This window comes from Euleptes europaea, unplaced genomic scaffold (assembly GCF_029931775.1).
Source record: "Euleptes europaea isolate rEulEur1 unplaced genomic scaffold, rEulEur1.hap1 H_1, whole genome shotgun sequence".
Lineage (NCBI taxonomy): Eukaryota > Metazoa > Chordata > Lepidosauria > Squamata > Sphaerodactylidae > Euleptes > Euleptes europaea.
In genome coordinates, this window is record NW_026612049.1 from 4,735,619 (window position 1) to 4,758,526 (window position 22,908).

Here is a 22,908-nt window from a genome sequence, read left to right on the forward strand (position 1 = left end):
TATGTGACCTGCCCATGTACAAAGGCAGGTGCCTTCTGTTCATGCAGTGGATTCACTGGATCTAAGTCAAATTTGATGGAGATACACCACCTAAAAGTCACCAGCTAAAATAATGTTCCATAGGAGACTGAGATCTCAGCTTCTTGTGTTGGTGGATATATCTCAGAAAGAGGAGAAGGATTTGGATGCATATTAAAGACAGGGCACAAATAAGCAACAGCTCTGTTATTCCAGAGGGTCTTAAGACATGGAGCCCTGAAGCCTAACAATAAAATGCACATACTTTCTGTGATCGGAAGGCACAAGCATATAAAAGGTCATTCTTTTATATGATTATTCAGATAATGCATGACAGACATATTCTGAAACATAATGGAAGACACCTTCAACATATTTCAGAAGAATTATTAAAAACAGATTAGCAAAATAATGCTAGAAAGTTGTCAGGTTTCTCTACAGATCAATAAGCAAAAGTGACTGCAATATCAAGGGATAGAGACATAGATTAATCATATCAGCGTGGTGCAGTAATTTGAAAAAAAAAAAACAGGTTTGTTTCCCCACTCCTTCACAGGAAGCCTGCTGGGTGACCTTGGGCCAGTCACAGTTCTCTCAGACCTCTCTCAGCCCCACCTAGAAAAAAGTTGGTTTTTATGCCCCACTTTTCTCTGCAGTGAGGAGTCTCAAAGCAGCTTACAATCACCTTCCCTTCCCCTCCCCACAACAGACACCTTGTGAGGTAGGTGGGGCTGAGAGAGTTCTGAGAGAACTGTGACTAGCCCAAGGACACCCAGCAGGCTTCATGTGGAGGAGTGGGGGAACTGAACTCAGCTTTGGCTAACTCACAAGGTGCCTGTTGTGGGGAGGGGAAGGGATTGTGATTATAAGCCATTTTGAGACCCCTTAAGGTAGAGAAAAGTGGGGTATAAAAACCCACTCTTCTTCTACTACTGTGAATAAGACTTAAGTGAATAACATTAGTGTGTATATATGTGGTTATTCTTTGTTTTCTAGTTAATGTTAATTTTCCTGATTATATAAAACACAGTATAATTCATTTGTTTTAAAGGGGAAATTATGAGGACAGTGTTTATGTTGCAACACATAACTGTTCAATGCAAGTCTGCGCCAGAATAGCCTGCCAGCTGGTTTTATATCTCATTGTTACCTTATGCATGCTATAAACTGGTTTAATTTGAGTACAGCAGAACATAATTCTGACTAGTCTAGCCCCTTTCTTCTATGTTCCTACCTATTTTACATTCAGCAACTCACCTTTCTTTTTCTTGCCCACTACATAGTCCCCCAGCCTCCAGATAGCATCACTTCCCTGGGTACTCCACCCTATTTTTCCTCACATGCTTTTTGTGCTACTGCCTAGTTATCTCGTTTTTCTTCACCTCTCATCTTGTGCTCCTCCTTCCTTTCCATCATGTTTGCATGCCCAAACCCACAGGACTCTGTTTTGCTTTCCTCTGGTCATATATGATGGATAACAAACTTGCTTAAGAATCACTCTCTCCTATCTGTAAGCTTCAATCCTCCGAATGTCTAGGAAGCATGTCTAGGAAGCATGTGACACCTTTTCTTCCCATTGAGGGAACTCATACAGACTGTTATGTTTACAGGAAACCAGGTGTGTTTTAAACTGTAAACCTTCCCTTCAGTTAAAAGATGTTCTTAGGGTAACAAGTGTAAAGGTTTTGGGTTCGCTGCCATGATGTAAGTTTTTGGGGTGAGAAACATAATCACTGAGGTCAATGAGGCAGGAGTTATACGTAAATAAGAAAGAATATTTATTTATTTACAAGTTGGTTTTGAAGAACAAATCAGCAGCACAGGTCTCCAGACAGTCACAGGGGAAACTTGGCAAATAAATTAAGCTAGTTATGGCATATGGTCTGAATTCTCTTTAATGCTTTCAGGTACAAATAGACTTTCACTGGATAGCCATGAGGCTGGATCCTTTCACACACCCCAGATTTTACCCACACCAGCCTGTTATTTCCCAAGAATCAGACTAAATGGTACAAGGTCTGTTCATAAGCAGAGACAGGCCAAAACAACGAGGTACTCTGACTCAATAAAGGAAGCCACAGCCTTCAATTTGCAAGATCTGAACAAGGCTGTCAAAGTTAGGACATTTTGGAGGACTTTCATTCATAGGGTCGCCATGAGTCGGAAGCGACTTGATGGCACTTACACACACACACACACACTGTTCTCTCACAGAGGTAGAGCTAAACCACTCTGCAATGCTACCCTTCAACCTGCATGCTCTTTTGCTGAGCCAGATCCAAACCTATGACTACGGTATCCAAGAGAGATGGGAAGTAACACTGCCTCTGTTCTTCCCACCAACATTCCATCCCCCTCTGAATGGAGACTGGATGCTGGAGCAGCACTCATATAGGATCAGGGATGAAACAACTGAGTAGCTGTTTTCCCCCTCAGGAGCAGGATAACCTCCCATCCATCACAGTAGGCTATATTTATTCTACGCTGAAGGACCCTAATTCTGCATCCTCTCACAGACAGTGTTCTTACTGTTTCATGTGACTGGACTAACCTTTGACTGACATTGCAAATGAATTCTGCAGTTGAGTCCTAACTCAGATGAAGCTGTGGTTAGGCTGCCTGACTTGTCTTTTCAAAGTATTGGCTCTTTGAAGAGAAGAAAGATGTTAATTTCCCCACTTTCCAGTGGCTGTTTCTTCTGTCAGGCTGATTCGTGGCTAACTTTTAAATATTGCATAATGTTTACTCCCCCCATCCCTTTTCTACAGTCTTATCTGTCTCAAAATAAAATTAATGTTTGTTCTCATCAAGGCTCTTAACAACCTATGACCCCACCCCCCACCCAAAAAAAAAACCTGACTGGTCAGAAAAACTATTATCCTTGAAGACTATGATATGTCAGAGTATAGAATCATAGAGTTGGAAGGGGTCACCAGGGTCATCTATCCCAACCCCCTGCACAATGCAAGAAACTCATAACTACTCCCTCCCAGTGACCCATTCCATGCCCAGAAGATGGCCAAGATGCCCTCCCTGTCACCATCTGACTAAGGTCATAGAATCAGCATTGCTGACAGATGGCCATCTAGCCTCTTCTTTAAAACCTCCAGGGAAGGAGAGCTTACCACCTCCCGAGAAAGCCTGTTCCACTGAAGAACCGCTTTGTTAGAAAATTCTTCCTAATGTCTAGGCGGAAACACTTTTGATTTAATTTCAACCTGTTGGTTCTGGTCCGACCTCCTGGGGCAACAAAAAACAACTCAGCACCATCCTCTATATGACACCCCTCAAATACTTGAAGATGGTTATCATATCAAGCTAAACATACCCAGCTCCTTCAACCTTTCCTCATAGGACTTGGTCTCCAGACCCCTCACCATCTTTGTTGCCCTCCTCTGAATTCATTCCAGCTTGTCTACACCTTTCTTAAATTGTGGTGCCCAAAACTGAACACAATACTCTAGGTGAGGTCTAACCAGAGCAGAGTAAAGTGATACCATTACTTCGCGTGGTCTGGACATTATACTTCTGTTGATACAGCCCAGAATCCCATTTGCCTTTTTAGCTACCACATCACACTGCTGACTCATGTTCAGTGTTTGGTCTACTAAGACCCCAAGATCCTTTTTGCACACTACTGCTCAGACAAGTCTCCCCCATCCTATAATTATGCATTTGATTTTTCCTACCTAAATGCAGAACTTTACATTTATCTCTGTTGAAATGCATTTTATTGGTTTTAGCCCAATTCTCCACCCTGTCAAGCTCATCCTGTATCCTGGCTATGTCTTCTACCAAATTTGCTACCCCTCCCAATTTAGTATCATCTGCAAATTTAATAAGCATCCCCTCTATTCCTTCATCCAAATCATTTATAAAGATATTGAACATCACAGGGCCCAGGGCCGATCCCTGAGGCACTCCACTAGTCACTCCTCTCCAAGTGGATAAGGAACCATTAACAAGCACTCTTTGGGTGTGATCTGTCAACCAGTTACAGATCTACCTAACAGTAACAGGATCTAAATCACATTTTCCCTATTTGTCAACACGAATATTGTGGGAAACCTTATCAAAAGCCTTACTGAAATCAAGATAAATTATGTCTACTGCATGCCCCTGATCCTGCAAGGTACTAACTTTATCAAAAAAGGAGATAAGATTAGTCTGACGTGACTTGTTCTTGAGAAACCTGTGCTGGCTCTTAGTAATCAGATCCGTCCTTTCTAAAAGCTCAAGGACTGACTGATGATTCATTCAAAAGCTTTTCCCAGTACCTGGTCCTCTTTTTTCCCCTTCTTGAAGATGGGGACAACATTTGGTCGCCTCCAGTCTTCTGGCACCTCACCTGTTCTCCAAGAATTCTCAGAAACAATGGACAGAGGCTCAGAAATTACACCTGCAAGTTCTTTGAGTTCCCTCGCAAGAAAAGACTGAGGAAAAGTAGGAATTGAGGAGTTCTGCCCTCTCTTCATCACCTGTTACAATTTCACTTTCTGGTCCCTGCAATGGGCTTATCTTGTCCTTATTCTTACTCTGTACACAGGAAAAGAACCCTTTTTTGTTGTGTTTAGCATCTCTCGCTAGCCTAAGCTCATACTGAGCTTTAGCTTTCCTAAAACTCTCCCTACAAGTATAGTTATTTGTTTATATTCCTCTTTGGTTAAAAGGCCCTCCTTCCACTTCCTAAATGAGTATTTTTTTTATTTCTCAAACCTTTAAAAAGCTGTTTATGGAGCCACCCTAGCCTTTTTAGGCTCCTCCAATTTTTCCTTCTTATAGGAATGGTTTGTGATTGTGCCTTCGGTATTTCATTTTTAATAAACTCCCACCCCTCTTGAACTCCCTTCTTAAATATTTCTGACCATAGGATTCTACCCAGCATAACACTAGTCCAACATTATTAACCACTATACCACACTGTCTCTGGATAGCATCCATACATGCATCAAGTGATTAGATATTGGACAGTTTTCTCTTTATTTTCTCTTTATTTTTTCTTTCTTACTAACAATTTATTTTTAAAATCCATTTCTTAGATGCTATATGATGATGGGAAAATGGCAGTTGAAGTGGATGGCCGAGCCACTCAGAAACTGATCACCAATCTGAAGCCTGAGACATCATATTCATTTGTCCTAACCAATAGAGGGAATAGCGCTGGAGGTCTTCAACACAGAGTGACAGCAAAGACAGCACCAGATGTACTGCGAACCCAACCACTCTTTATCGACAAGACCAATGTTGATGGCATGGTAACAGTGAAACTGCCTGACGTACCTGCTAATAAAACTATAAAGTGAGTCGCAAGTTGTAAGTCATGAATACTTTCAGTGTTTTGAGAACAGAGCCTTGTAAATTCTTAGAGACAAACTGCTTTGTGTGTAAGGCATTAGCTTTTGTAAACTTTATTAAATGCACAAACTGTGACTAATGTACAACAATTTGAAGGCAGTCATCAGAATGATTACAGCTAAGGCCCTTCAGCTTCTCACATGTAAGGGATAGTCTTATGTATTACATACTTAATTCTCAGAACCAGCAGTTATGATAGGACTGTTATCACCTGAGTGATGGTAAAGCTAAGCAGATTAGCTGCAACTCACCAAGTTTGTAACATTTTTTTCTAGTTTTAATTAGACAACATATTGCAGTCTTGGGGTCGTCATTTGTCCTGGCTTCTTGCCAATGAAAAGTTGTTTCAAAGCAGGGGGCTATGTCAATCAAATATGGGCATCTGACAATGACCTATATTCATTTTCCATGATGTATACTAGGCCCCTTTATCATTAGTCACAGCATTCTCCATTGGAAATAACAGAGAAATATGTTAAGGTTTACTCAAGGAACCATGTTATTATTTGGTCTTTGGCTTTCCCATGAAGTGGAATCCTCTGCTGAAAATTCACAGCAGCTTTATCTGTAAGGTAGAGGAGTGTGGCAAAAGAACATTAATCTCTTTCTTTTCCGCACACTTTTATTGCAGTTTTAAATGCAAAGGAATATCCCACTGTTTGACTGTTTCTTTAAAATTTGAGTTTATACCTAAACAGCTTATGATTGTGCAGAAACTTGTCAAGTACCTGAGAAAAAAACATTCCATCCCTTTAAAAGAGGTTTAATGGGCTGTTATGTATTAGGTGAGGATATTTACCTCACCTCATTGGGGACAGCCTGGTAGCAACCACAGGAGAACTTTTCTCTCTCTCTCTTTCAAAAAAATGGGGGAAAGAACATGGGGGGGGGTAACCTAAAATCCAGTAACTAATTTAAAAAAAAATGAAAAAATAAATAAAGACAGAAATATCGGTTTTTTATGCAGGGACATTTCCCCGTGGTCATCCCCGCTGACTGCTTCAGGGCTTCCTTTTGATTATGCGTGCCTTTCCCTCCCGTCAGAGGTCGCCTTGCTCTTCCCTCGCGTTTTGCCTGTTTATTCCAGATTTTGTCAAAAACAGCATCTGGAAAATGTGGGCAAAACCTGCAGGGAGAGTGAGGCAACCTCTGATGGGCGGAAAAGGAAAGCCCTGAAGCAGTCAGCAGGGGTGACCGTGGGAAAACGTTGCTGCATAAAAGGCCATCACAACAGTGGTAGCAGTCTACACATACATTTCTATAAAGGGTTTCCAAAAATCTAAAAATACGTCCATATGCAGTTACCATCTATATGCCATGTGTTCAAATACTGATAGTTCTAAGGCCCTCAATCCATTGATTTACTGGAGATGGGCTTTTCTCTTTCCAATGTTGTAATATTAATCTTTTAGCTGTAGTAAGGGCACACACCAACAGTTAGCCTCCAAAAGATGGATAGATTGTTGAAAAGTACATAAGCATCATCAAAAAGCAATTAATATTCTAATACAAAATTGATATTTTCTTCCCAGAAAAACCTAATGACTGGACATTCCCAAAACATATGTTTAAGAGAAACATCCTGTGAGTTAGAACTCCAATAGTTAAGACACTTTACTCAATCCTTTGCTAAAGAGTCACTGTTGTCTCCAGTATATCCTAAACACATTTTTTTTTGCTGAATAAGTTGCAATTTAAGGTCCATGGAGAGAGCAAGTATCAATTTTAAGGCCATCTCCCATTGCTCCTTATTCTATTCGTTCCCAAGATTCTGCATATCATATTTATTAATCAGCATCACACATTTATAAACAAATATTGTAGGTTTCGTTTTCTGCCTTAATTCAATTAGAATTTTCAGAAGCAAAGGGAACTCAGACACTTAATGCTGCAGGGCCATATTTAGATGCCAGTGGATGTTGCAACTGTCAATATTGCTATTCAACAGAAGTTGACAAATCATATCTAGACCTCAGCTGAGGAAATTACAAAAATTCATCATCATAGTCTATCAATTGGCCCAATGTAAAAATTCTCTTATCTGTCTTTCATAAAAAAAGATTATTCACAATTTTTAGATCTGGTTTAGCATGTGAAAATGAATCACTGATGTAGGTCATATATGCATGGTCACTGTAACTCCCTTTATTCCCACAAACAGCCTGGATCAACGTTTTTGGTATGCACGCTATCCCATTCCTTGGTAGCTCAGTGCTTTTCCGACACAAGACCAACCTGGATTTTCCCGTTCCTCTTTTAGCCCAAATCAAAAAATTTATCCTCGCTCATTCCAGAGTCACAGATCATGCAGACTCTATTCTTGGGTTGACCTTCCCTGCGCCATCACACCCCACTCATCCTCAAACCCCTCCTCCATCAGTGGCTCCCTGGGTTGTCGGCATGACTTTGCCGTCATTTTTTTCTTTTTAATGTTTTAAAAAAAATATTTCCAACAATCCGATATATCTAAAAATTACATTCAGAAACCGCAAAACACATCATTTCAATTCACTCTAATTCCTCCACTAGAAAGTATTGACATGACTAGGAACTTTTGCTTTGGGCTGTGCACATAGTACACTTTTCAGTTTCTTCCTTATGTGTTGTTGCTTTTCTACTTATTTTGTTTGCACTTTTGCGTTACTGATTATTTGAAGAAGCGATTGATTCCGTTTATGATAAACTTGTTTCTTTATGCTTATTTTGATTTCCTTCTTTTTAAATTTTCTTTTCAATTGTAACACTTTCCCAGACTATGCCAAAATACGGAATGTCAACTTGTGGGCTACTGCTGGTTTGAGGCTTGGGCACTCATTCCGCGCATTGTTGTAAAATGACGGGTGGGGGGTGGACGAGCCGTTCCACTTCTCTTCCTGTTGCATTGTCCATTTGACCTCTTGACCAATGTGGTGCACTGGGTCATTACGTGAGTTGCAGACAATAGGTAATTTCCTCGTGACACAGCTTGTCCAATGGTCACACTTTAATCCCAGTGAGGTGTGGGCAGTATGTTAGGGTGGGCATCGCAATATCTAAGCTCTGCCCAGAAATCTCCTTCCTCTCTCCATTTCATGTTCTCAGCACACCACTATCCTTGGCTGTTCTGGGCGCCATTTCTTCGTCTCGTAGGCCAGCTTTCCTTTGGGCAATTCCCCATCTTGCACAATGGCTGGGACAAGACGTGCCACTTGTGTTTGTGGTGTCTTGTGGAGAGAGAGAGAGACCCTGGATTTGATAACGTTCTGGGGGGAAACCAAAGTGCAGGAGGCTTTGGGTTCCTTGCATAGAAATTACAATGTGTATGGAAAAATTGTGGAGCAGATAAGGCAGAGGGGCCATACCAGAACTGTTGTGGAATGTAGAAACAAGATGAAGACTTTGAAAAGGAATCCTTGTGTGGCTCGGTTCAGCTCTGCAGCATTTTCAGTAAAATTTAGTCTGCTCCCGAGACATGAGTAACCCCGCAAGGGAGTGGTTGGGTGGTTTGCTAACCTCAGGCAGGGGTTGGATGAGTCACATCCACCCATCCCATGAAGAATGATACCTTCCTAAACATTAACATTGAATATTAATATTGCCACGGGTGCTCTTGAATGTGTTCAGGACAGGCAATATTTTCGAATACATTTTCACTTTTTCAATATATCAAAACCTCCTTTCAATATATCAAAACCTGCCAAAACCTCCTTGCTAAAAACCTTCATAGGGTTGCACGGGAGATACACCACCTAAAAGGCATTATACACCTAAAAGGTGGCGTATCTCAACCCAAAAGGGGTGTTCCCAACCCAAAAGGGCTTTGGAGGCCGCCTAAAGGCAGCTCCTCCCCCAGCCTGGCGCCGGAACACCCCGGGAACATCTCCTGGGAGGCCGGTGCAGGCTTTGACGGCGGTGGGACACTGGTGGAAGGCCCCATTGGTGTCCCAGGGCAGCACTGCCACTGCAGCAACCGGTGTCCGGTCCTTCCCGCCGGCGTTCAGGCCACTTATGCCGTCGTTCAGGCTACTTACGCTGGCATAAGTGGCCCGGACACCAGCACGGGGGCCCGGACGCCAGCGCGCCTTCCTGGCCTCCTAAGGGCTTTTGCAAGAGCTCAGGAATGTGCTGCGAGTGTATTTACTTTGCCCCACAGAGACAAGTTTAAAGCTGCCCATTTGTCCAAATCTAAAGATATTCAGCAATTAGCTTGTTAAAATTTAGCATAATCCTATGCATAATATCTCTAGGAATCAGTATTGCAAGATAAGTAGTAACTTCTGGGCACCACCAAAAATGTCCATAGGCAAATACACTGTGTGACATATTGCCTCCCAGTGGCATAAACTCAGTCAGTCAGTCAGTATTTTATTATGGTCAATTGACCAGTTCCGACATAAACTCAGATTTTGCTTAATTAATAGAATATCCAGATAAGTGTTCAAAGGTATTAATCATATTAATTAATGCAGGAATGGAAGATCGGGGTTTCAAAATAAATAATAAAAGATCATCTGCATAAAGAATAATTTTAAATTCCAAGGGGTTATGTATAAATTAATATTATTATTTTGTATAATAGTACAAGCCAGAGGTTCCAGACATAAATAAAAAAATAAGAGGAAAAAGAGGGCAACCCCATTTAGTACCCCTCTCAAGATGGAATGGCATGGAAAATATGTCATTAGTCAGTACCCTGGATCTGGGAGATGAATAAAAAAATTCTAATCCACTTCAAAATTCATAAGGAAAACCTAATTTACCCAATGTTACAAAAATAAATTTCCAGGCTATTTTGTCAAAATCTTTTTCAGCATCAAGTGAGAGAATGGCAACTTGATCAGATCCCTACGATTTAAAGCAATCAGATCAGTGACCAGCCTATGATTATCAGGGCCTTGCCTACCTCATATAAATCCTAAATGGTCTACACATACCAAAGTTGTAAAAACCTTTGGAAGTCTGTTAGCAAGAATAGCAGTTAATACAGCAGTTAATATTTTAGCATTCACATTCATCAAAGAAATAGGTCAAACATTCCCAGGTTATGGGATCACGGTGATATAATAACAATGGCAATGAGCCAGACTCAATTAAGAAATCTAGAAACTTTTTATACCATTCAATAGGCAACCGATCTGGTCCTGGAGATTTGCCACTATTTATATTCATTATCACTGCCTTTATTTCATCCATGTGTAAAGATTCAACAAGAATCTGTTGCTGAATAATATCTAAACATGGAAGTTCATGATGAGAGAAAAATGTTTACAAATATTTTTTTCTGTAAATTCTTTGTCTTTACTGTATAATTCAGAATAATACTTATAGAACTGTACATTTATTTCACTAGAGTCAGTATGTATTACATTCCCATCTTTAATCAAAGGAATATAGTTCTTGTTCTTTTGCTATCTTCACAATATGCTAAAATTTTACCTGTTCTTTCAAAACTTTCCCAATATTCTGCTTTCACTGATAGTATATTATTTAGTTCATATTTAACCTTTTGCAGTCCCTGATAAAGATCTGGTGTGGGAGCTATAGCAAAACTAGCCTCAGAAATATTTCAATCTGTCTTTCAAAGTTACTTCTTTCATTTCTCCAAGCTTCTTCTTATGAGAAGTATATGCAATGAAGCCACTGCGCAGCTTGATGCTTGCTATTCAACTGCAGTCAACCCACAAAAGCCACTGTGGTGTAGTGTTAAGTATTTCAGGAGCCACACCAGCCCAGAAGCGGCTGCAGTGGTGACTGGGAGCCATGCCAGGCCCAGTTCAGCCACAGGTGTTTGGGGTAGGGAGCTGTGCCTGGGCTCAGTGGGCAAGTGGGGTGGAGGATGGGATTCTACCCCCCTGTGAGTCTCTTAGGCCCCCACTTGTACCTTTCTAAATCCATTGAAGTTGGTGGTCTTAGAAAAGCACAGCTGGGTTTAGAATTATACTGTCTAGCTGTTAAAAGAACAATGCAAAACCTGGATACTTAGAGCTTTGGGGGATGTTAAAAAGAAAATCCCATAGATGAAGCAGAGGTGCCTCATGTTGACCTTTTGCATAGTTTTGCTGCGATATGCAAAGGGAAGTTGTGTTCTTTCTCTCATGAGTAGATGTATTCTCCAGCAGGAGAGCAACTCACACATCTATTGATAGAGGAGATGTACAACTACTTCGTTCAGCACATTGTGAAAAGTGGTAGAGAGACTCATTTTGCAGTTCCTGTTATATGCTGTTTCTTGTACTAGTCAAAGCAGCTCCTGTTAAAGTCACAAGCCTTACTAGCTATGTTTGGCTAAAACAACATAAAATATCCAACTCTGTAGGAATAAGATCAAATATGTTTCGCAATACACCACCATCATATCTTCAAATTAATATAGGAACAATAGTTTAATATGTCATACCTTTCAAAGGCTTTATCACAGACATTGCCTGGAATAGAGATTTTTATTTTAAAAAAACAGCAACTTGTGATTTAACTTGAAAAAGTAATAAATAGATTTGGCAGCTATGTGTTCAGCTCACAGTTCTGGAACATGGTTTACAAGGCTTCTTAAATAGCTCTGTGCAGATTAACAACAAAGATAGTACTAAAGAGTTGACAGCAAAGCACCAGTAGGGATTCAAAACGATGGACAATAAAGAGTTGCCAGGAAAGCATGAAACACAGAACAATCAATAAGTATTATTACTCTGGTTGCAGTGATTCTTGCTGCCTGTAAGACTCCCATGAGTGTGGCAAAGGAAATGGGGAGGAAAATGAGCAGGTTGTTAAATATTGTTGGGGATGAAACCTGACTTTTCTCTGGTGAGTTTTTATATCAAAGGCTTTGTAAACAGAATCTCCCATTTCAATTGCTGATTAAAGAGTTCACAATGAAGTGACGTTAAAAAAATTATTGAAGAGCACCAAACAAGATGAGAATATGAAAAATGAAATAGATGTTATAAAACTAAGTTAAGATGTAGTTTCTAAACAGCAGGCTGAAATAATACATTGAATCTCCCACCTTTCAAGATGAAGCTTATGCTTTTGAGATGAAGCTCTTCTACTGGGAGATGGTTTGCACCTCATGAGGGTAGGAAAAAATGTGTTTGGTGGGAGCCTTGCAAACCTGATAAGGAGGACTTTAAACTAAATCCTATGGGGGAGCAAGACAAAAACTTAAAGCATAGTATGATGACAATAACTGGAGATGAGAACAATAAAGATTTGCTGCTAGTGGCACATATGCGAGGAAACATTAACTTGCAGGTAAGTACAGAAACGAAAATCTCGGGGCACATAAACCATGGATTCTAATGTCTCTACACAAATGCACAGAGTATGGGAAACAATCAGGAGGAACTCAAAGTCCTAATACAGGAAGGGGATTTTGACCTAATAGGCATTACTGAAACTTGGTGGGGTGATACTCACAATTGGAATACTACGATTGAGGGGTACAACTTGTTTAAAAGGGATAGACAGATAAGGAAGGGGGCAGAGGTAGCATTGTATGTCAAAGATGTGTATACTTGTGAAGAAATATATGAATCTGAGCATGGAAGTTCAGTCGGGAGTCTATCGGTAAAAATAAAAGGCGTAAGAAATAATAGTGATATTATGGTGGGGGTCTGCTACCAACCACCAAACCAGGCAGAGGATTTGGATGAGACACTCCTAGACCAGATTACAAAATTCTCAAAGAGACAGGACACAGTGGTCATAGGAGATTTCAATTACCAGGATATCTGTTGGAAGTCCAACTCTGTTAAAAATGCAAGATCCAAAAAATTCCTGACTTGTCGTGCTGAAAACTTCATTTTCCAGAAAGTGGAGAAGGAAGCAAGGAGGTCTGCTATCTTGGACTTGATTCTCACCAACAGGGATGAACTGGTTGATGAGGTTAACGTTGTGGGCACCCTGGGTAGCAGTGACCTTGTAATCTGGGAATTTACAATCTTGGGGAAAGGAAAAACTGTATGTAGTCAGACATATAGGTTGGACTTTAAGAAAGCAAATTTTAACAAACTTAAACTTATGCTGGGTAGAATTCCATGGTCAGAAATACTTAAAAAGAAGGGAATTCAAGAGGGGTGGGAGTTTCTTAAAAATTAAATACTGAACGCATAATCACAAACCATTCCTATGAAAAGGAAAAACCGGAAGGGCCTAAAGAGGCCAGGGTGGCTCCATAAGCAGCTTTTTAAAGATTTGAGAAATAAAAAAAGACTCATTTAGGAAGTGAAAGGAGGGCCTTATAACCAAGGGTGAATATAAAAAAATAACCAGTGCTTGTAGGGAGAGTGTTAGGAAAGCTAAAGCTCAGTATGAATTTAGGCTAGCGAGATGCTAAACACAACAAAAAAGGGCTCTTTTCCTATATACAGAGTAAGAATAACAACAAGGACATGATAAGCCCATTGCAGGGACCAGAAAGTGAAATTGTAACAGAAGATGAAGAGAGGGCAGAACTGCTCAATTCCTACTTTTCCTCAGTCTTCTCTTGCAAAGGAAATGGTGCTCAACATGGCAAAAACAGAACACATGAGGGAAGGGAGTTGCAGCCTAGGATTGGCATAGGGGTAATACATAAACACCTAGTTTCTTTAAATGAAACCAGGTCCTCAGGGCCAGATGAATTGCATCCAAGGGTACTAAAAGACCTTACAGATGTAATTTCTGAGCCTCTGTCCATTGTTTTTGAGAATTCTTGGAGAACAGGTGAGGTGCCAGAAGATTGGAGGTGACCAAATTTTGTCTCTATCTTCAAGAAGGGAAATAGATGGATCCAGGTTACTACCATCCCATCAGCTTGATGTCTATACTGGGAAAAGTTTTCAAACAAATCATCAGGCAGTCCTTGAGCATTTAGAAAGGATGGGTCTGATTACTAAGGGCCAGCATGGGTTCCTCAAGAACAAGTCATGTCAGACTAATCTTATCTCGTTTTCTGAGAAAGTTAGTACCTTGCTGGATCAGGGGAATGCAGTAGACATAGTTTATCTGATTCAGATTCAGATTCAGTTTAATACGGTCCAAGACCAACAATAAAAACTTTTACATAATAAAAGAATTATAGCTACAGTATATACAACAATAAATACTTGTCAAACATAATCACACACTCATAAGAGAACCATTAAAAACTAAGTTTAAATAAAACACAGTTACAGTCCATATATATATATAAAAACACTCATCCATTAGGTTTGACCCATGCTCTCCTAGTCTTCATAACTCGCCATCCAAATTTGGCCATTTTAAAGGTTAGCTCGGTGTCCTTATCTGAGAGCATGTTAGAAAGACGAGTCACTCTAGTTCTCCCCGGGTAGCCAGCTATTACAAGGGAAATGTCTTCTCTTATTTTATTATAAATTTTGCAGTAAAAAATGACATGTTCAAGGGTCTCTACGCTCCCATCAGAAAAAGGATATAAACGTTCACCATAGGGTATCTTTTTATATCTCCCTTCCAGTATAGCTGAAGGGAGAGCATTACAACGTAAGAAGGTAAAGGCCCTCCTATAATCAGGGTTATCCAAATGAATAAGATAAGGCAGGGGTCTGCAAACTGCGGCTCCTGAGCCGCATGCGGCTCTGGCCTGTTGAGTGCGGCTCTCCGAACTTGGTTCGGAGCCCTTGCTCTCGTGCCCGCTCGCGCCGGCAGCCAGCTGCGGAGCCGGGGCACCTGAGAGAGAGAGAGCGCGCGCAAGAGAGAGAGCAGGCAAGCGGGCGCGCTGTCTCTCCCCCCCGCCCCCCGTGGAGAATGGCCGGGTCCCCCTTTCCCTTGCCCTCAATGGTTGGGAGGCTAAAGCCTCCCCTCTAGCCACGCGATTGCTGGGTGGGGGCTCGGCGGTTCCTGCCCCCCCGCCTATCAGCTGTTGGGCGGGGCGGGCTTCCTTTGGTAGACCTGGCCTCCGGCTGAGTCCCATTGGGAGGCCAAGTCAACCCACTGGCTTTCTTGGTGGTAGACCTGGACTCCGAGGAGGGGAAAAAGTCCCCCTTCAGAGGCTAGATCTACCAATTGGCTTCTATGGGCCTCTGGAGGCCAGGTCTACTGCCTAGAAAGCCAATGGGCAGACCTGGCCTCCCAATGGGACTCAGCCGGAGGCCAGGTCTACCAATAGGCTTTTATGGCGGTAGACCACGCCTCCAGACGAGGACTCCGGACGGGGAGAGGGAAATGGCAGGGACTTACAATTTAATTTTTATCAATAAATAAGATCACTATTAAGTATGATATCAAGTTTTATTCAGTGTACCTATAGTTTAATTAAGACTTAAAACTTTAATTAAAGTTTATTAAGTTAATAAACTGTGTACCTACCTATATAGTTTAAGTTTAAGAAATTTGGCTCTCAAAATAAATCTCAATCGTTGTACTGTTGATATTTGGCTCTTTTGACTAATGAGTTTGCCGACCCCTGAGATAAGGCATCGGGGCCACATTAGTAAGGGTGTGTCGATTGGAACACACATTTTTAAGTCTATTTAGATCATGCTGTCCTTCCACATCGAGTGCTCTTTGCCTTATCAAGTCCCTGGCCTGCAAATAATCCATAGATAAAAGTAGTTGTTGGGAGAGACCATAGAAGCCTAATTTTTTCTTCAAACTCCTTAACCATGGAAAGGCAAAAGTATCATACAAGATCAAATTAACACTTTAGGACAAAGTGCTATTTTAAGCCAATAGGAAATTGCAGCTATCCATATCCATGCTTCTATCGTAACCTCCCCAGTCTCTATTCGAACTGCAGCATTAGAGACACTGGAAGGGACTTATAAAACAGCTCTCAAAAACTAGATTGAATCTTCTTCATCTTGTAGTAATTTGCCATGATCATAAGTGGTACCCCATATAGCATTTGAGAAAGAGATTTAGCCTTAAATAACTTAACAGCTGCCATAACGGAGCATCCCCCCTTAGTCCAGAAAATCTTTTGTATAGCTGCCACACTTTTTTGGGCATTCTAGGAAGCATAGGCTATGTGAGAAGTTCTTGAACCTGATGCCTGAATGACCACCCCCGGGTATTTATAACAGTGCACTTGCTCTATTTTGACCCCGTTTAAACACCAAGAATGGAGTTTTGGTTTGTTTGCAAAAACCATTACTTTCGTCTTGGAGTACTTAACCTCAAGTTGGTTGCCAGCACAATAAAGTGCAAGCAAGCGCAAGGCCCTTCTAAGCCCAGTAGGTGTTCTGGAAAGAAGAACAGCATCATCCGCATACAATAACAGTGGGATGTGTCTTCCCACCAGTTTTAGGGGGGTGCAATTCTGACTTATTTAAGCATGATACCAGATCATTGATGTAAAAAATAACCAGGAGTGGTGCCAATATGCAACCCTGTTTGACCCCCTTTCCTGTTTCAATAGGATCAGTGTGATGCCCTTTGGGGTTACATCTTACCCAAATTGTGGTCTTTTCATTTAAAATGAGTAGTTTATACTGTGATTTTAAGTTTTTCAAATCTTCTGGCGAGACTGCATCTGGGTTACACCTATGTCTAACATAAGTCGTGCTGAGAGCTCTTTTAAGACTCCTACACTCGTTATCAAACCAAGATTTGGAGTATTCAGTTGAAACTCTTAGGATTGGTGTTAGTACCACACATAGTTAATTGAATGGCTCTAAGCATTTGTTTGTATTGCCCCAAACAACTATCCATATTTTCTGCTGCTAAGAAACTCTGTAAAATTTCATCTATGCAAGGAGCTAATTGCACAGAAAAAACAACTGAGGGGACTGCTGCATCATGGGAGCTGGGAAACACCCACGTGAAGTGGAGGAAGTATCGCCGCCGCCTGCAAGTAAGCAGTCTAAAATAATTGATTACTTTGCTTCTGGCAGTCCCACAATATTCAACATTCCAGTTAGCAACCGTTTTACTATCTTGGATAGTAACAACATCTTGGATGATAACAACTTCGTTAGCGAGGCGGGAGATAAGGAAGAAACGCTAATTAATTTTGATCAGGATGCCAGTGAGGAACACGCTGGTACAGTTCTGAATAAGCTTTCTGAGCTGACAGCACAAACAGTGCAGTATATTTTTGAGCTTTTAAAAGAAATTAATATTCACCTGGAGAAATTGGCCCCAGCGGTCTTAAGCCTAATGAATAAGGAGCAGGTGAACTTGACTCCGCTGAGACTTTCGTCACATTGCATGGGGGGCTTTCCTTGTTGGACCCCCCCCCCCAGACACGAATGCCAAGAGTATGAGGTGCACAAGGTACTCAAACAAAAGCACGGCTCAGAATCTGTGTTTACAGCCTAATAAAGTTTGCCTGATGGTGTGCCGTTATAGAGGATGTATGCCAGCATGGACATAGTTTATCTAGGTTTCAGTAAGGCTTCTAAGAACCAATAAGGTTCTGCATAATATTCTTGTTGACAAATTGGGAAAATGTGATTCAGATTCTGTTGCTGTTAGGTGGATCTGTAACTGGTTGGCAGATCACACCCAAAGAGTGCTTGTTTATGGTTCCTTATCCACTTGGAGAGGAGTGACTAGTGGAGTGCCTCAGGGATCTGTCTTGGGCCCTGTGTTGTTCAATATCATTATGAATGATGAAGGAATAGAGGGGATGCTTATTCAATTTGCAGATAATACTAAATTGGGAGTGGTGGCAAATACGGCAGAAAGCAGAGCCAGGATACAGGATGATCTTGACAAGGTGGAGAATTGGGCTAAAACTAATAAAATGCATTTCAACTGAGATAAATGTAAAGTTCTGCATTTAGGTAGAAAAAATCAAATGCATAATTATAGGATGGGGGAGACTTGTCTTACCAGTAGTGTGTGTAAAAAGGATCTAGGAGTCTTAGCAGACCAAACACTGAACATGAGTCAGCAGTGTGATGTGGTAGCTAAAAAGGCAAATGTGATCTTGGGCTGCATCAACAGAAGTATAGTGTCCAGATCACACACAAAGTGATTGTATTGCTTTACTCTGTTCTGGTTAGACCTCACCTAGAGTTTTGTGTTCAGTTTTGGGCACCACAATTTAAGAACGATGTAGACAAGCTGGAACGTGTCCAGAGGAAGGTAACGAAGATTGTGAGGGATCTGGAGACGAAGTCCTATGAGGAAAGGTTGAAGGAGCTGAATATGTTTAGTCTCATATGATAACCATCTTCAAGTACTTGAAGGGGTGTCATATAGAGGATGGTGTGGAGTTGTTTTCTGTTGCCCCAGAAGGTCGGACCAGAACCAATGGGTTGAAATTAAATTAAAAGAGTTTCCGTCTAAATATTAGGAAGAACTTTCTAACAGTTAGAGTGGTTCCTCAGTGGAACAGGATTCCTTAAGAGGTGGTGGGCTCTCCTTCCCTGGAGTTTTTAAGCAGAGGCTAGATGGCCATCTGTCAGCAATGCCGATTCTATTACCTTAGGCAGATCATGAGAGGGAGGGCAGGAAGGTTTGCATCAGTGCTTGGCTCTTGTGGCCCTTTCTTACCTGCCCAGGGTAGTGCCGATCACCACTTTGGGGTCAGGAAGCAATTTTCCTGCAGGCCAGATTGGCTAGGTATCCTGGAGGGTTTGGGTTTTTTTTTTTTTTTGCCATCTTCTGGGCGTGGAGTAGGGGTCACTGGGGGGGTTGGGGGAGGTAGTTGTGAATTTCCTGCATTGTGCAAAGGGTTGGACTAGATGACTCTGGTGGTCCCTTCCAACTCTATGATTCTATGATCTCTCACCATAGGCTGGTTGCCTGAACACAGGATCAAGAAGCAAAATTCCCTGGAAACCATGCCAGTAGTCTTGTGTGATTCCAAGCAAGCTGCTGGTCCTTCTCTGCCATGGTCCTTCTCTATTTAGATATTAAGTATTAGACATGCAGTCCTGAAGAGCACTTAAGGGCATCTGATTCTGGGACAGCTGCTGCAATATAGCTTTTGTTCACTTTGTAGCATCAGCAAACTTTTCTTTGCTATTTGTCTGTAAATACAAGATTACAAGAGAATTTCATGTGGAAAAGTGACCCATCTTTGCAATACTTTGTTTTCATTTCTATTGCTTTGATTTGTGAGGCAAGTGTAACTTCAGTCTTTAGAAGAAGAAAAAATAATCACCTAAAACTTCAAACTATAAAAATATAATGTTAATGAGAGATGATGGAGCTTCTGATTTACAGGGATTCCTAGCAGTCAAGATGCTTATCAAAAATACACTGGATGGATGGATACAGTTTCCTAAATTATTAGAAACCAAAGTTCTCTTTACTTACCTTTTTGGAGATAGGATAGGATGAAACTGTATGTAACAATTTATAAAGGACAGAGTTTGCTTCTTTTGCCCTTCCTCCAAGGAGCTCGTAGTAGTATCTCCTTTAATTTTCACTTCAGTCCTGTGAAGTGAATTAGACTGAAGGAGAGATCAGTGTTAGCGTACCCATTGAGCTTCATGGCTGAACAGTCATTTAAACTACGGGCATTTTTGGTTCAAGCCTAGCATTTTACCCACTATGCCAAGTAGGTTATTTTAACCTTACTAGTGTCTAGTAAGTGTAAAAGATGTACTGTGCATAATCACTCAAATAAAAATTCATGTCTAAGCCAATTTTTCTTTCAGTCAGACATGAAGGGTATAATGCTTACATTTTTCATGATTGAAGTTTTCATGATTTAAAGCAGGTTTTTGTGCCATTAGAATTCCTGCCATGTCTTTATGCCTGTAATTTATTCAAGGCAAGAATCTGCAATAGGAGAATATCACAGTTATTTGTGCTGTCCCAGCCCAAGAGAAAATTGGTTCAAGGGGGTAATAGGGATGTCATCATAAAGTCTCCCCTTTCAAACAAAGAGAAAGGAGAGGAAAGATACCTAACAATGGACTTAGAAAGGTGTAACACTGCATAGGTTTCTACTGTAAGTGTAGCTCTGTTCAAGAATCTGGATTTTTTGCATATTGTTTATATTTCTAAAATTGAAAATAATAAATAAAATAAAAACATTAATTAGTACAATTAGGAATAGGGAATGATAGGACAATTTTTTTCTGGTTAAGCACATGTAAGTATATGAAAAATGTGAGCTTGGGATAGTGGAACAGATAAGGGCTGTGAATAATTTGATAGCAAAGAGTAATGTCTGAGAATGGCTGTACGTATCCATTCATCCTTTATCTAATACCTATGTTAGAATAATGGAAAATGTGATAGTACTAGAATGCTTTTGTGTTACTGTGGCTTGGATTAGGGGTAAGTACATGTATTGTATACACATTTAGATACATATTACCATTATTGAAATACTATGTATTGCAGCACATATAAAACATTAAATGCATATACATATCGAAGTGTCCGTTGTGTGCAAATTCACATGAATAAACTGTTTGTACAGAAATGGGAAGGATAGAGAGTAGAGCACTCAAAACATTAAATCAATGGATATGATCAAGTGACATATGTCCAAACTTGATAACAGTTTATATTATAGACTTTCACTGTGTAAGTTGTTTTCATGGCTGCGTCTACAAAGAGGTGAAGTGAGGCAATGGCCTCAGGTGACAGACTTGACAGGACTGCAGCCACCACATCAATGTGAGGTATTTTGAAACCTCCATTAGCATTGTTCAACTTGCTGCTGTCCTGAAGAGAGGGGGGAAGAGCATTAGCTGCTCTTTCTCATGGGAGAGGAACAAACAACAAACCACAGGTGGTGGGTGGCCAGGGCACTGGCCTCAGGTTGAAGCCCTTGTTAAGATGGCACTGGCTACGTTCCTATTTAGGAAACTTCTGTACTTCTGTGAATAAGGAAACTTCTGTACTTCTGTGAATAAGACAATAGTATGAAAAGGAGAACTGTATTCTCTTAATATTGTTTTCTATTAAAACTAACTCAGCCACACTTGAATAATTTCTATATGTGCATTGAATTTACAGTTCAGTCCTAAGCAAGCCCATTGACTTTAATGGATTTAGAAGAGTATAACTGGACTTAGGATGGCACTGCTAATCTGCTCAAAAAGTAAACTGTTCCAGAGTGATAGTTGGAAGATAGTAGAATCTCTTTGTTGCTCAGGGTGATAAAGTTTGTTGTACTCTTTTCTACATGAATCCAGTGAAATGGAGTATTGATAGCACCCCAATAGAACAAGTTAAAAACTACAAATATTTAGGCATCATATTCAATTATCATCTATCTTGGACAGGGCACATAAAAAGGGTGATAAATTTGGCTAGACATTCAACAGCACAATTAAAACACTTCTTTTTCTCAAAGGGCGATCAGAACGTTACCGCGGCTATTAAAATTTTTGACCTCAAAACATATAGCCAAATACTCTATGGTATTCCAATTTGGATAAGGGCCTTTAACAGCAATGTGGAGAGCCTTCAGGTGAATTTTATAAGACAAATACTAGGAATCCCAAAATGTGTCTCATATTCAACCATCTCTCTGGAAATTGGCCACAATTTGATAGAGACGAGAGTCTGGATATTGACTCCTAATATGTTCTCATTAGTGGGCAAAACCTCAGAGCCAATAAATGCTCCGTAAACATTGGGCTGTTTAGGTATGAAAGACAGCTCAACAAAATTAAGCTGAATGTACCAGAGGACATGCCAAGCTGTAACCAAAGAAAGTGCAGGCACCATACAAAATTTGGGGCAACAAATTAAGGACTGGCCTCCTGGATAAGCCAGAAAGAAAACTGGCTCATGCCTCTGCATCATTTCCTGAATCCAAAGGCATAAACCAGCCGCTCTTGGCCATCAGGCTGAGCCCCAAATAAATATATATAGTATTTTCATTATTTTATCTGGCCAAGGGCCGTAAATAAACTATCTATCTATCTATCTATCTATCTATCTATCTATCTATCTATCTATCTATCTATCTTTTTCATTATTTATCCATTCATATTTTAAACTCCCAATCAATTGCACAGTATTAGCAGAGCTGATGAGTTGCCCACATTAATACTTGATGCATGTGAGCCCCAAATAAATATATATTATTTTATTTATTATCTATATTGTAAACTCTCAATTAATTGCACAGTATTAGCAGAGCTGATGAGTTGCCCACATTAATACTTGATGCATGTGTGACCTTAATAAATTAAACAGGGAGGGGGCAGGCAGGTCACTCACTGCCTGATCCTTACTGGAGAAGACTGAGGATTGAACCTGGGATCCTCTGCATGCCAAGCAGATGCTCTCCCACTGAGTCACAGCCCCTTCTGGTATAAATCTGAGCCAAAATTCAGGGCAAGTGAGATAACCCACTGTAGCAATGTTAAGTCCAATGGAAGTCTACTGCCGATGCAAACCTCCAACCCACTGCACTGAGATACAAATATAGAGGGGAGGGGGGAGTGTTTATGTCCAGCCCCCTCTTCGTAAGAGGATAGTAGCCAAGAGCCCTGAAAGAGCTCCGCAAGTCCTCGATCTTATCAATTAATGTCTCATATCCTTATGTATTTGGAACGCAACTGCGTGAAACCGCCCCTTACAGGACATGAGAGGCAAGGCAAGGGAAAAAAGGGGGGCAGTTTTTAACAACCTGCCTGGGTAAGCTAAGCTCCCCCCAACCCCAGAAAGAATGAGCCAAACAAAACTAATATA

At 40.8% G+C, this 22,908-nt stretch overlaps 1 protein-coding gene across 12 annotated transcripts in view; it reads left to right on the forward strand.

Annotated features, from left to right (window-relative positions):
• The window catches only part of LOC130492902 (receptor-type tyrosine-protein phosphatase delta), a 618,706-nt gene that overhangs the window by 415,398 nt on the left and 180,400 nt on the right, over positions 1 to 22,908 (forward strand). For all 12 annotated transcript variants that reach the window (XM_056866670.1, XM_056866671.1, XM_056866673.1 and 9 more), the window contains one exon: positions 5,058 to 5,317. In XM_056866670.1, coding sequence (XP_056722648.1) covers positions 5,058 to 5,317 — 260 coding nt within the window. The remainder of the gene's footprint in view (positions 1 to 5,057; positions 5,318 to 22,908) is intronic.